Source organism: Sinohyriopsis cumingii, chromosome 17 (assembly GCF_028554795.1).
Source record: "Sinohyriopsis cumingii isolate HCF-2022 chromosome 17, ASM2855479v2, whole genome shotgun sequence".
In the NCBI taxonomy this organism is placed as follows: domain Eukaryota; kingdom Metazoa; phylum Mollusca; class Bivalvia; order Unionida; family Unionidae; genus Sinohyriopsis; species Sinohyriopsis cumingii.
Window position 1 is genome coordinate 32,514,795 of NC_142977.1, and position 14,723 is coordinate 32,529,517.

A 14,723-nucleotide genomic window follows, 5' to 3' on the forward strand; every position below is an offset into this window, starting at 1 on the left:
TCCAAATCGAAGGCCAACATAATCCCTGCCTTTTATTCAAAAGTGAGGGTTTCTTTTTCGATTTCATATTATTTAAATGTAAACTGTTATTAGTTTGACAAGACAAAGTTTCAAGAAAAAGGTAAATTTTGATAGCGGATAAAAATAGAAATGTGTAATGACCAAAGATAAATCATAATAAGATCAGGAATGTAAATTTTCATAGTGCAGTCCTTTCGTGGCTGATAACATAAAAAATACGAATAATATATAACGGTAATATTTAACTATATTTATAATATTAGCAATTATTGAAAAATATGATAATACTTAGCAAGCATGTTGAAAGTACTAGTCTAAAGAGCTTTTATATAGACACTCTATCGAGTACGGTGAACTGTAACCAGTGCCTCTCAAATAATGATACGTAACATGCTTACAGGAAAGTATTTTTTGCTAAGGGAAAAATGAAAGTAGAAATTCGAAGAAAACTAGGTTAGTTCGCTCTTATCTTTTACCTTGCGTTGCCAATACAAATCAATAACTAAACCCTGCTTTTAGCCGGCAGCGAATACATCATTCATGCAAAGTTTCAAATCTGATCAATTGAAATATATGATTGCAAAGCGAAATTTGTCGAAGGATAAGAACACGGTTTATTCGCGTGAAAACTTCTTGTGAAAGTTATGACTGAGGGCTGAAGTGCCGGGGTTTGTAAAGTTCATCAGGAAGAAATGTTGCAGTTAAAACCATCGGAAATACGTTACTCTCAGGATAGCATTAGATGCGTTTTCACTGGTCGTCATAGTGGAATGAAGATTGGTGAAACGTTAGACGGACTTGTTGATGGTGATGTCAGTGTGGCTGATATCCCTACGATTTCAGTGATTTTTAAGAATGGAAAGTGGTTCACTTATGATAATCGACGTTTGTGGGTATTGAAACACTTCGAGTTACTATGCGGATGTACGGAGATATATGTCACCGAAACAAACTACTTGGATCTGAGAAAATTCACCACATACAATGGAGGAACTAACGTCAGAGTAAGGGGAGAACCAGGAGGAACTTGGTACAGAACATATACCAGTAATCCTGAGAAATACAAGAATTATCTTCAAAATAGAAACATCAACCCATACAACAAGTACAATAGTCCAGACTATGCAAGCAGTTTCAAATCAGATTTATCAACAAGCAATTCTCATAGTTCCTTACGTTTGCAAGCTCGAAATGACCGGAGATGTGACAAACAACGAACAAATGTTAGACAGCTCCCTAACACATTGAATGACATATATGGCTTCCAGCAACAACCGCTCCATGGATGCCACATGAACGAATATACGAACAGAATGGTTTCCAGAAGGACAGCCGTTACAGGGAAGACGATGTTTAATAACTCATCCTCATCATTTTCTCAAGATCATGTATCCCTGGAGAACAGTTTATGGAATACCAAACAAACCTCGTCTTTGTCTAGCTCAGATTCTTCCGTAACAAGTAACTATGGGGTTCCAAGTAAAGGAAATGTCTCTTTCCCTACTAAAAGAAGTGGTGAGCGTGTGACAAGTTTCCCAACCGTGTCTATGATCAACCATGATCAGTACAGAGAGAAAAACAGTGATGCAAGCCTATCGAGACCGACATGTACCGTTGAATCTTTGCTGCCAGCAACGAAAACTAAAAGGGTTGGCAAAACTAAGCATAAGAAATCTGGCTGCATTATACTTTAATATACTAGAGCTAACTGATCCAAGTGTCGCGAGATTGTTTCAGTTTAAAAAACAGGTTAACTATAAATAATTAATGATATTTTACAACAGTGTTTGGTCAGCAAAAGTAAGTCTCGATTCTTTTAAATCAGTGTATTAATAACAAATATGTCATATGAGTTGACATTATTTTTTCTTTTTCTGTTAAGTTAGCTTTCTACTTCTAATTTTCTATTGTTTTGCACATTTAATTTATATTGTGGACCTGATTTTGGACGTGGTTGAATATTTTGCCTGTTAATTTTTATCATAATTTTAAGCAGCAAAGAAAATGTTTACTTGATTTCACTTCATCATCTAACCTTGTTTGCGAGTTGATGATTTTTCCATTAGAAACAATTAGTTTAACAGAACATTCTGTTGTGTCATCGGTCATGTGATGTTCTCTACTTAAAGTTTATTAGGTAAACATTATTCATCCCTGTTTCATATCAGTCTTTAGGAATCTATGAATCATAGTTCAGAGTTGTGTTCGGATATAATTCTTGAGGAAATATTTAAATCATTCATTGGAATTACTAAAGAACTCACTGACTGGATCGACATATTATTATTGGTGTTTCGTGATTTCATTGAAAGACATTCTTCATGCCACCAAATATATATTATAATATTCGAGACTATTGGTACATCGGAACATTCAAATGTAAATGTCGTTTGAGTTTTCACTTTATTTTGTTTGTTGAATTTTACTTAAATTGTTGCTTTTATTTATTTCCTTTACTGTTAAGACCTTGTGTCACAACATTATAGTTGTCTTTTACCAATGTTATGGAGTTTCCAAGCCTGCGGTTGGAAGAACGTGAAGAATACATATTTTAACTTAACCGTTTCAGTCAGAACGATACACATAATAAATATTTTTACCTCATCAAATATTCAGTTTTGATATGTCATGGCGTTTTTGTTTTTGTGATTTTCTTTATTTTACGTGCTTGGAGCACATGATGACTTCCCATTGTAATGCGGTTTCCTTCGATAGCATTTAAAAGCACTCATAACGTAAACCATGTTCGGAACTCCCTATTAGATTAGGAACATGGGCATAAAGTGTATTTTCTGTCTGATAAATGATTTTAAGGTACTAAAGTGTACAGAAGTGATTTGATAAATTTTTGTTCTAATAAAATCAGTGAGATAATAATTCTTGCTCGTTGGAATATTCTAGCAAACTGTATGTGTTTTGTGGGCTTTGTGTGTTGCGTTTTTGTGATTTTCGTGGGAAGCATATACAGCTTGTGACGATTCAGTTTAGCAGCTTCCAAACGATTCACATATCAACTAGATCCTTAGTAGGAGGGGTTCTTTCATCATTTGTTTGAAATGTGTATTGTTTAACTTTGGAAAGTTTATGCAAAATGTATGGAGAGTTAAATTTCATTTTACAGTTTATTAAGGACAAAAATAATATTTATTCAGGAACGTTTCCATGCTTTTCTCTCTTTCAGATAAACGAATTATATTATATTTGAAGCATATTTTAAAGCAAACTGTACATTTATTATAAAAACGGAAGTTGCAATGAATTGTCTTCACCTTCCTATAACTTTATTTATTTATTTCAATCGTAACCATTATTTGAAGCTGTATGTATTATGCATGGTATTCTTCTATGGTAACTAGTAACATCTAGTTTTGTTTTATTGCCATACCTGATAATTTTGGTTACCTCGCAAATAAGTCGTGCGTTCTAATTTTTCAGTATAGACGCTTTTTATGACAAGCACTGTCAATTTTACTCTTGTTTAACAAAACACTTCGTAAACAATATTCTAGAATTTTCTCGAGAAGCTAAGATATCCAAAAAAATGGGGTTGTTAACGTCACCGACTTGATAGTCTCATTTCAGTTCAAAACAATAAATGTTTAATCCAACACTTTATCAACAGTATTCGAGAATCCTCATGAATAACAAGAATGTCTAATTCAGTGGCATCTTTGTCATCACCGACTTGACAGTTTCAATGTTTTCAATTTAATAATAACTCAATCTAATACGTCAGAAACATATTTCCAGTATTTTCATTAGAGGCCAATATATTATATCCTTGTCGACATTAGATGAAAAGTTCGGTTCAGTTCAATAACCGGCTAATATACTTCATAAATATATTCCTTAATTTTCATCAGCTATAATATCTAAGTCTTTGGGAGCGTTGTCTTCAGAGATAGTACATACATCTAATCAATTCAGTTCAAGTAAGTAACGTGATATAGTTGAAGTGCAACGTCAACCAAATGTTCACCTTGGAGATCCGTCATTCTTACATTCAGAACACAGTTTTGTTCTGCAGTAAACTGTATTACGATCAAATCCAAACATTTCTAAATCTTACACAGATTTTATGTTTTCCAAGTAGTATCACCAGATAATTTATTAGTAAGGTGCTAATATTTTCAAGTCGGCTCAAGACAGTTAAACAATCGCCTAAAGACCTGGACGGAATACCCAGTAACAACCTGTTAGCCAGAACTAGATTTTTCTACTCAGGGCGAGAAGACCATATAAAGTTTCAGTTGTTGTTTGAAGATCCATGAATAGCAAGGTAAAGACTAATTTTTCTTGGAACATGTCAGGTCTTTTTGCTTTCACTACCATCCTTTGGCGGTTCATGTATCCCCATGGGTACTTTAGAAGATAACATTGTAGTTTACCTCTGCGTTACAAAGAGCTTGTACGGATTCATGCGAACGCAAAGAACAAGTACACCCTTTGCTATGTAGACGGTTAAATCAGCGGTACAGGAAAGCTCTAACAGGGTATACATTTCGTCAGATGTTGATCAACTGCGCACGATACAGAAGACTTTAAAGGCAACAAATTCTACCTACAAGACTGGCTTACTACAACAAATTATTCCAGAGAATGAAGGCTTACAGGATCATAATACATGTTTACAAGAAATATCACGCTAGAAGAGACTTCTTCAGACTTGACTTATGATACATGTGTTAATGGTTTAATAATTATATTCAACTCAGTACTAGTATATGCCCTTTTTATGTATATTTCCGAAAAGATAAAAACATCGCTGCGAAGTAATATAAAACCTTACTATGCCACTACTGAGTTTAGTGCAGTGGATGACCAGGACGTCCTACGTGTCTCGTCGAGATCTTAGCGCTCCTCGGCGCTTTGCTGGGAATCCCCTTTCTGCCCGTTGACAACGTGAAGATTCCTACACGAAGGCGGCCGATTCCAATCCAGGTAGACAAAGCCTTACTCACCGAGGGTTTAAGACCCGTCATGTCGGATACATTCAGCCTGGTTTATCCGGCCAGTCAATGCCATTTTCCAGGATGTGGCTGCGCATGCCATAAGTTCTTGGAGCTACAGATGAGAGCTGAGTGTCAAGTGTGGACCAATGGTGGGCGACCTACCTTCGAAAGAGTACGACCGCTTTCCCCAAACCAAAGCTGCTACACCTCCCCAGACACCCTATACACCCCTGTTGAAATGGGATGGGTGGATGACAAGAGTGACTTGCGCGGTGATTTTGTTTTAAGTGAGGAAGAGTTGCTCAGTTCGTCGAGCTTACTCTCTCGCCCAAATCCATCTGTGTCCAGCAGCATGACAAAGTCGAGACGGCCAGAGACTACTTTGGCATGCTGCTGAACACAGATGGTTTTGGACTAGAGAGTGAGAAGTAAACGACAGAATAATGACTATGAAACTCCCCCTCCTGTCTGGGAGAAAGCACCCTACTATCATCAATTGGCCAATGCGGACGAAGTGAAGGTCAAGTTATATGAGAATCTTCACTCCGTCATTGCTGACGTTCCAATAGCTGATAAGGTCATCATTCTTGGCGACTTCAATGCAATAGTAGGCTGTGATCACGTTTGCTGGGATGGAGTGCTAGGAAAGTACGAAGTGGGTCACTGTAAGAGCAACGATCTTCTTTACCTCCAGACTTGCTCCGAGCATAAACTGCCGATCACGAATACAGTCTTCCGCCTCATTACCCGTAACCGGACGTCATGGATGCACCCTGGCTCTAAGCACTGGCATCTCATCAACTACGTAATTGTCAGGAAGAGGGACAGGCAGGATGTGCGTGTGACCAAGTCCTTGTGCGGTGTCGACTGATGCACAAATCAACACCTCATCATCACCAAGCACAACACTGCATTCAGCCCAAACGACATCCGCAGATAAAGAAGGCTCCTAAATGACTAAACATCACCAAGCTGACACGCACACTACCAAACAGTCTATCATGGATGCCCTGGAAGAACGTTTGAAATCCACCCCTTTAGACAATAAGAATGTGGAGACCGACTGGGCGGTATTCAGAGAGCTGGTCCACAGCATAGCTTCAGAAATCCTAGGACCCTCACCCAGAAAGCACCAAGAATGGTTTGATGAAAACTTCGACAAGATCAAGCAGTTGCTGGATGAGAAATACCGCCTTCACCAAACCTACCTCAACAACCCAAAGTCCACGTCCGGGAAAGATGCGTACAACAATATAAGTAGAACTGTACAGCAGATGAGAGACACGTGACTGAGCAACAAAGCTGATGAGATCCACTGCTACGGAGACAAGCGTGTCATGAAGAACTTCTACAACGCTCTAAAATAGATGTATGGTCCTACATCTTCTGGATCATCCGACCCCCCCCCTTCAGTGCAGTGATTGATTGATTGATTGATTGTTTTTTTTTAACGGCGCATCAGCACTCTTAGGCTATTTAGCGCCAAACAAAGTGTTACTTGTATAATCTTTTAAAACTTATAAAAGGTTCTACATCGACCAGCGATATAAAAGAACAAATGGTTGAAATTAAAAACGGTAAGATGGTAACGGTGCAAAATAAAGCTTCCCGATCAACGGGAGATGTAAAAAAGATTAATAGGTATTAAAATGGGACGGTATGTATATTGCATAAAACTGCACAAGGTGATAGCATAAAAGTCAGAGTTTTGAGTAAATATTTACGGCTTTCAAGAACTCGATAATACGAGTGATGTTTATATTATCAAAAAGTTCTTTCATGTCATGCACAACGTAATAACGATCGCGCGTAGGTTGTAGGTCAAAGCACTCTATCATAAAGTGCTTGACAGTGAATGGTTCATTGCAAGAAACGCACTCTGGTGGGTCTTCACCTTTTAGTATGTGGGTGTGGGTGACATAAGTATGACCAATTCGGATTCTTGCAATGACTACCTCCTCCCTACGAATGGTTCTGTAGGAAGGAGTCCATTCTCCTAGAGTTGGTTTGATTGCATGAAGTTTGTTATTTACAGCATCATTCCATGATGCCTGCCACTTCTGACGTAAGAACTTTCTGATACAAGGTTTAAAATCAGTATATGGTATTTTAAAATCAGATGGTTCTTGAGAAAGGGCCATTTTAGCAGCGCGATCTGCTTTTTCGTTACCTTTAATACCAATGTGGCTAGGTAACCAACAGTATATTATATTGTGGGAGACACTCAGCTCGGTATTTTTTACGAGTATGTTTTTCAATAATGGGTTCTCCAGTTTTCTATTGTGTAGTGACTGGAGTACTGATAGCGAGTCGGAGAAGATGATACTGTTTAAAATACGGTTCTTTTCTATATGTTGCAGAGCAAGGTCTATTGCTCTGATTTCGGCTGTAAAAATTGATGCTCCATTTGGTAAGCGAACTTGCGTTGTGTGATTTCCACAAACAAAGGCTGCAGCAGCCTTTTCCTCATCCTTTGATCCATCAGTGTAAATTCTGGTGTAGTTTTTAAATTCGGTGAGGAGTTCATGGTAAGAGTTGTGGAAGATACAAGGGTTTGTTTCGGATTTTTTTCCATCGTGTAGCGTAAAACGTACTTTTGGTTGTTTAATTAGCCAGGGTGGTGTTTCGGAGATGGATGTTTTCTGAATTTTTGAAAGATCTATATTTGTAGTGTCAAGGCTGGATGATATTCTAATACCAAAGGAAGGTATGGCGTTTGGTTTATTTTCGTATAAAGTTTTGTATTTGGGTTGAAAAACAGCCGAAAAAGCAGGATTCAGAGGGTTTGATTTTAATTTGAGAGCATACTGTGCTGAAAGCATTTCTCTACGATGCGATAACGGTGGTTCATTCGCCTCAGCTAGAAGGCTTTCACACGGGGATGTTTTAAATGCTCCCAGAGCCTCTTATTCCCTGATGATGAATTGGATCAAGCATTTTAAGATACGATTTTCTGGCAGAACCATACACAACGCAACCATAGTCTAGTTTGGAGCGAATAAACGTTCTATATAAATTCAGGATGACTTTTCTATCAGCACCCCAGTCAGTGTGTGCTACTACTTTAAGTAGGTCAAGTGCTTTTAAGCATTTGGCTTTCAAGTTTTTTAGGTGTGGAATAAAGGTCAGTTTTCTGTCAAAGATAATACCCAAAAATTTTGTTTCCTCAACAACTGGAATAGGTGTTCCGTCCAGCGTGAGTTTAGGTTCATCGTGGTGTCGTCGTAATTGACAGAAATGCATACATACCGTTTTTGATTTCGAGAATTTGAAACCGTTCGTACTAGCCCAATTTTGAATCTTGTTGATATTTTGCTGTAGTTGTCTTTCAATTGTATGCATGTGCTTTGACCGATAACATATGAGAAAATCATCAACATATAGTGAGCAATCCACACCAGGAGTCAAACACTTGGTGATGTTATTAATTTTGATATTGAAAAGTGTCACAGATAAAATACTGCCCTGGGGCACACCCATCTCTTGCTCGTGCAAATCTGAGAAAGTACAGCCCACTCGTACCTTGAATTCAGTGCAGACAGGAACACACTAATTACTGACAAAGAGAAGATTCGTCAACGTTAACACTGTGACAGCGTCGTGAATCGCCCTTCATCCATCAAGGATAAAGCCATCAGTCGTCTCCCCCAATTACCCATTAACGAAGCACTTGATGACACTCCAACTTTGCTCGAGACACAGAAAGCGATACGTCTACCCTCCAGTGGCAAAGCCCCTGGTTCAGACTCCATCCACGCTGAACTTTACAGGGAAAGGGACACAGTCCTGATAGATAGGCCCCACCAACTGTTTTTACTGATGTGGTAGCAAGAGACGATCCCCCGGGAATTCAAAGACGCTTCCAAAATCCAGGTGTATAAGCGCAACGAGAACCGACAGGACTGCGACAACCATTGTGGTATATCCTTGCTCTCAATCGCAGGAAAGATACGCTCCAGAATCCTACTGAACCGCCTCATTACGCACCTTGACCAAGGACTCCTGCCAGAAAGCCAGTGTGGATTCCGAAAAGAACGTGAGACCATCGACAACGGCGTTTGCTCAGAGAGGACTACAAGAGAAATGTCAGGAGCAAAACGTCGACCTCTTCTCCATCTACATTGACTTGACAAAGGTCTTTGAAATAGAAATGTTTATCTTAACACGTTGCATCGTCTCATCAAGTTTCGTATTCAGATTAGTATTCGCATAAAGTGATGTAGAAATTAGATAACGGGAAATGAGATAGCCCGACGTTCAAAATTAATCCAGCTTTCTGTCGCACAAGTACCTTATAAGCAGCGGCTTAGTCCCGGGCAAATGCAATGTTTGACAAATGAAACGCCCCAATTTCATTCGGAAGGTTTACCGCCTGTTTCCGGCATCATTATCTTCTCGACCAGCATTTATAGCATTAACTGTATTTATAGTATTAACCGTGTTTATAACAATGTCGCTCAGGAATTCAGTATTGTATTGTGCCAATAAAGAGCACTAAAATCTGGCATACAAACATCAGCCAACGAAGGGGCTTATTTTGTCGTAATTTGAACCAAAAATGTACCGGTATATTAAAGTGGTAAGCAGTTCTTTTGTTTCACGGGAAACTCGATCTTAAACATCTTTATGCATAGACTCCTCTATCTGAACCTCGGATGTGGGAGGTCGTGAATTCGATCCTCGGTCGAGTCATAAAAAAAACTTACAATAATGGTACTAACAATTGCTTTGCTTGGCGCTCAGCATTAAGAGGTTAGTGTTAGGACTGGTCGGCCTGGTGTCAGGATAATGTGACTGGGTGGGCCATCATACTACATGTCTGCGGCATGATGCCCCAGTGCTAGACATCACTACAAACTGTCACACTGCAGACATCGTAGCGATATGACTGAAATGTTTTTAAAACTACGTTAAAAGTCCAAATCTCTCTCACACACACACACACACACACACACACACACACCTCTATATGAACCTTTGCTACAGTTTTCCAGCATATTTAAGATTATACATGCATTTGAGTAATTCTTTCATCTGGTCAGTGTTGGGTTTTCTAAGGATTTCAATGTCATGACATCGTGATTTTAGGCCTTAGGCCTTCCATGATCATTTAAAATTATCAGAAGGAAAGTACAAATTGGCTTAGAATAATGCAATAAAATTTATATTTACAGCTAGATATGTATTCTCATATGTATATTGAGGCAAATTAAGAGACTTTTCAGAAGTTCAAGCAGCAGGAAGAAAAATTAGGTTTAGCATGATGGAATCTACCGGAATTGATCATATTTTGTCTTTGAAGAGCTGATATAATTTGAGAATGTAATCGGCCTGATATCTTTAAATGTTCTGCCCACAGGAAGATTTGTTTCATCTCATTTACGTGGGCGTTATGTAGAATTCAATTTACCTCGTGGGCATACCGATCTAAGATATTTGGTATGGTACCTTCTTGAATCATATCAGATGTAACGAAATATTATATTTTCCGGTAGATTAGAAGTTGACACTCAATTTTCTTCCTTTTGGCCACTTTTGGCAATAACTATTTCATAACACAACGTTTCCCTTCTTGACTAGGAATTTCTTTATCTGACATGGTGTGTGTATATGTGTATGTGTGTGGGAAGGGGGGACTTGCTCTGAATATACGAAACTAGTTTACGTTTGATAATTTGATAATTTAAACAATAAAAATGAAAATTTTATTCTGACAAATAGGCAACTAAAGCACCAAAACGTAACAGGCTAGTAATTCTAATAAATAAAAACTACTAGTATATACGACTGTACATGACACATTTAAAACAATATAACATTACACTGCAGTTCGTATGCAAGTATCCATTAACGAAATATACAATCCGGTCATATCCGTATCATTTTATGGTCACCTATTAGATAGCATTAAGGACCTTAGATTCTGGGAAACGAAGAAGTTAAAAGCGCCAGGCCAAGTCACTTTTTCTGCAGCTCTGGTATAGTATGCCAAAATATCATGGGCATGAGAAAATTGTATAAACTTGTGCAAAGCTCGCAGTGGATAGATATAGGTCATGATGAAGTTCTATTTTCTATGGTTGCTGTGGTGACATAAATATCAGTCGCATTAATCAAGCAGGAACCGTGCCTGAGAAACAAACTCCAAACTAAAGCATGACGTACTAAACTAAGTAACTATTTATCACCAAGCTCCATCCACTGGCTTGGGATCCATTAATCTAGATAGTATAGTACGAACATAGTATGTATATACAGCACGCAAAATGCCCATATGGTTTTTTGTCTGTGTGTATATGATTTGGATCTTTAACGTAGCTTTAACAATTTTTCAGTCATTTCACTACAATATCTGCAGTATTTGTAGTTTATAGTGATGTCTAGCATTGGGCATCATGCCGCAGACATATAGCATGATGTCCCACTCAGTTACATTATCCTGACACCAGTCCGACTAGTCCTAACACTAACCTCTTAATGCTTGGCGCCTAGCGAGGCAGCTGTTGGTACTATTTTTATAAGTCTTTGATATGACTCGACCGGGGTTCGAACCCGAGACCTCCCGCGTCTGAAATGGACACTCTAACCACTAGGCCACCGGAGCGGTCTATACGGTTATGTGCTATGTGCAAATATTTAACCTAACCGGTAAATTGTGAAATGTAGGTACCAGTGACATGTTTTGTATGGGTGGGTATTACTATCTAAAGTAATTATTCAAGCATGAACAATAAAAACAAAATTTGAACAATAAAGAACACTAAATCGGTAATCAGTTGGTTTGTCATGAGCGAAACTCGATCCTACAAATCTTTACGTATAGTATCCTCTATCTGAAATTTTTGTTACAACGTTGTAACAGATCGTACATTATATTTTATCTGAGTTATTCTTTGATCTAACTAGTAATTGGTTTTCTAGGTAGCTTAAAGATTATAGGGAATGTGATGTATCGCTTTAGTCATATCTTTTTTGTTTTGGTTTCCTTTTTTATTTTCTTTTTGCTGGTTTTTTTTTTTTGTTTTTTTTTTGGGTTTTTTTTGTTTTGTTTTTTTAAGTAGGTAGGTGGATTTTCGACTGATGTAGAGACAGGCTTTAATCAAGTGCCTATTAATAGAGAATACAATCTAGATAATTTCACATAATTTCATATGATTCGCTTGGACAATATCTTAGAAGTTAGACACTGACAAATGAAGAAAACATCAACTTTACTTGTCAAAATGTGGCCAAAAAGTCACTTTTCCGAAATCAATAGTCATAGCCAAGCGGCTGGGGAAAATTCTACAGCCTTGATATAGCATGTCGAAAACTCGCGGTCTTAAGCTAAATGTAAAAAAATTATCCAAAGTCAGTAAAAAATAAATGTAGGTTACAATGTGTTTCTTTTTTGTAAGAGTATAGTGGTAACAGATATCATCATCAGCTTCATGAATCTAGCATGCCCTGTGCCTCGAGAATGATCAGCAAGGACAAATTATTAGTAGAGCACTATTTAATGTTCCTTCACTTAAACTACACAAAATTAGTGTAAAAATGCTTCACCAAGGAGACAACTGCGACGATGTTCCATTATTCTTAATTTCCCTTTTATCTGGTATTTTATTAGCACCACCCTCTTCTTTGCTGGCGCTCCGCTAGCATGTGTTTTCCCTATGATAGAAAAACTGACAGACAATCCGACCAACAGAATGAGAGAGAGGGGGGATAAAAGCAATGTTATGGTCGATAGCAATGTCAAGTATAGCATAACAATACTGAAGATCAACTCTGAATAGTTTGAATTGCTTGAATATCCACTGGTTGCACTAGCCATGCAATGTTTATAGTGTCCTACTTTGTCGATTTCAACTACGATTCATGTTTAAATCCTTAACGTCTCCATCAATGTCTAATAAATATGAGAAGAAAATAGAGGCTCATAAAAGAAGCATATTGCAAATTTCCAAAAGGATTGTTAATAGCTACTATAGATTCAGAACTTCATTCTGTAGCGGTCACACTGGGTGGGGGTTGTGATGAATTTACTCCTTCGGTCAATTCAGTTTCCTATAGTAAATCTTAGGCTTCGTTATAACATACGTGTGTGCAAACGTATCCTGTATCAATAAAATATATGGCATCTACGCTGTAGCTTTGATACACCACCTGTTGTAAAAACATTTTCATTACAAGAAACTCAACAAGTCTCGTTTCCATGTTTAAATGAAACATTTAAAATCTATTAAACCATTGGTATATACAAAATACAGCGCACGTACTATACACACACACCATATATATATATATATATATATATATATATATATATATATATATATATATATATATATATATGCATGCATGCATGCATACATACATACATACATACATAGAGAGAGAATATATGTATAGTATGATATGTATAGTATGTACGCTATATCAATGATATACCACGAGATGTATAATTTTTTCATTAAAAGGAAACTAGGCAAGCCTAGTTTCCTTTTAATGAACAATTTATACGAGTGGTATATAATTGATACAGCGTACATACTGTACATATATTTTATTTATATCACATACAAATACATATATTTGCCCTTTGAACGGAGTTCAGATTTACTACAGGCGCCTGTCTATCGACCTAGCGAAAGAACTCCTCACGTACCCAAGTGTGTCCACTACAAAATGTAGTTCCATGCTTTTTGTGGCTATTTACAATCACTTTGCATATTGATAAGTCGATTGTTTTCTTTGTTTAGTTTCTATTTTTCTTCAGGTTGATTAAATCAATATTATACACACTTATGATTTAAACAGGAAAGATGGCTTTAATAATAGAAGTATCGAGTATAACAAACACTTTCGTTAGCTACGCCATTCACGGGAACGCTAAGCCATTCACCTACCGGCTCATGGAAATTAATGTGGAATAGAAACTAAGCGCAATGACGAGCCAAAAAGAGGTAATCAAAATATTTTAATATATTTGCAGTTGATCTAAGTCTTTAACAGTACAACCAACCATAAACTCTCTCTCTCTCTCTCGCTCTCTCTCTCTCTCTCTCTCTCTCTCTCTCATCCTTTGGTAGTTTTGACTTAACTTTGACCATCATTCAGAAGTCAAGAGATACCGTGAGATGACACAAACTAAAATCCTCTACGTTCGTCATTTCATAGATTTTAATCCGTATATTGATACTATGGTCCAGAGAGAGAGAGCGAAAGGGGGGCTTTGGACATTTTCGTATTTAATTAACAATAATCGATTTTTAGAACAATATGGTATGCTTAAGAAACAACAAGAAAAACAAAACATTAAATACATCACAGCATCTGTAGAGCGTAACCGAGGAATTTACTGTATAATGTCGACATGATTTGCAACTTTGTATCATTTATAAACACTGTAGATAAATCCCAGGAAAAGTGCACACGTATCGTTGCAACGAACCATATTCTTGCAGATTACTTGGTGTAATTTCTATTTCAATGTTTTAATCCAGCACAAATTCCTTTTCTCTCTCACTCCACATTTCTGCGTAGTTTGACCTTTATGCATGAGAGGGGAGGGGGGAACAGAAATCAGAAAGGATTGTGATGAAAATGTGCACCATATTAAATTCATTTAGAAAAACAGGAATATTAATACTTTATATCGGTTTTTTTTCACACGTCCCTAATGTTTAATGTGTGGATATTCATCATTGATCTAGAATCAACTGCAGATGGTCGCTAGAATGTTTATATATGCGTATTATTGCGCCA

General features: G+C 37.4%; 1 protein-coding gene across 1 annotated transcript; it reads left to right on the forward strand.

Annotated features, from left to right (window-relative positions):
• The first annotated feature begins 488 nt into the window (after positions 1 to 488).
• LOC149778372 (uncharacterized) lies at positions 489 to 3,260 on the forward strand. Its single transcript, XM_089939197.1, has one exon. It carries the CDS (start codon positions 714 to 716, stop codon positions 1,713 to 1,715), a length of 1,002 nt encoding a protein of 333 aa, XP_089795323.1. The 5' UTR covers positions 489 to 713; the 3' UTR covers positions 1,716 to 3,260.
• Positions 3,261 to 14,723: the final 11,463 nt, after the last annotated feature.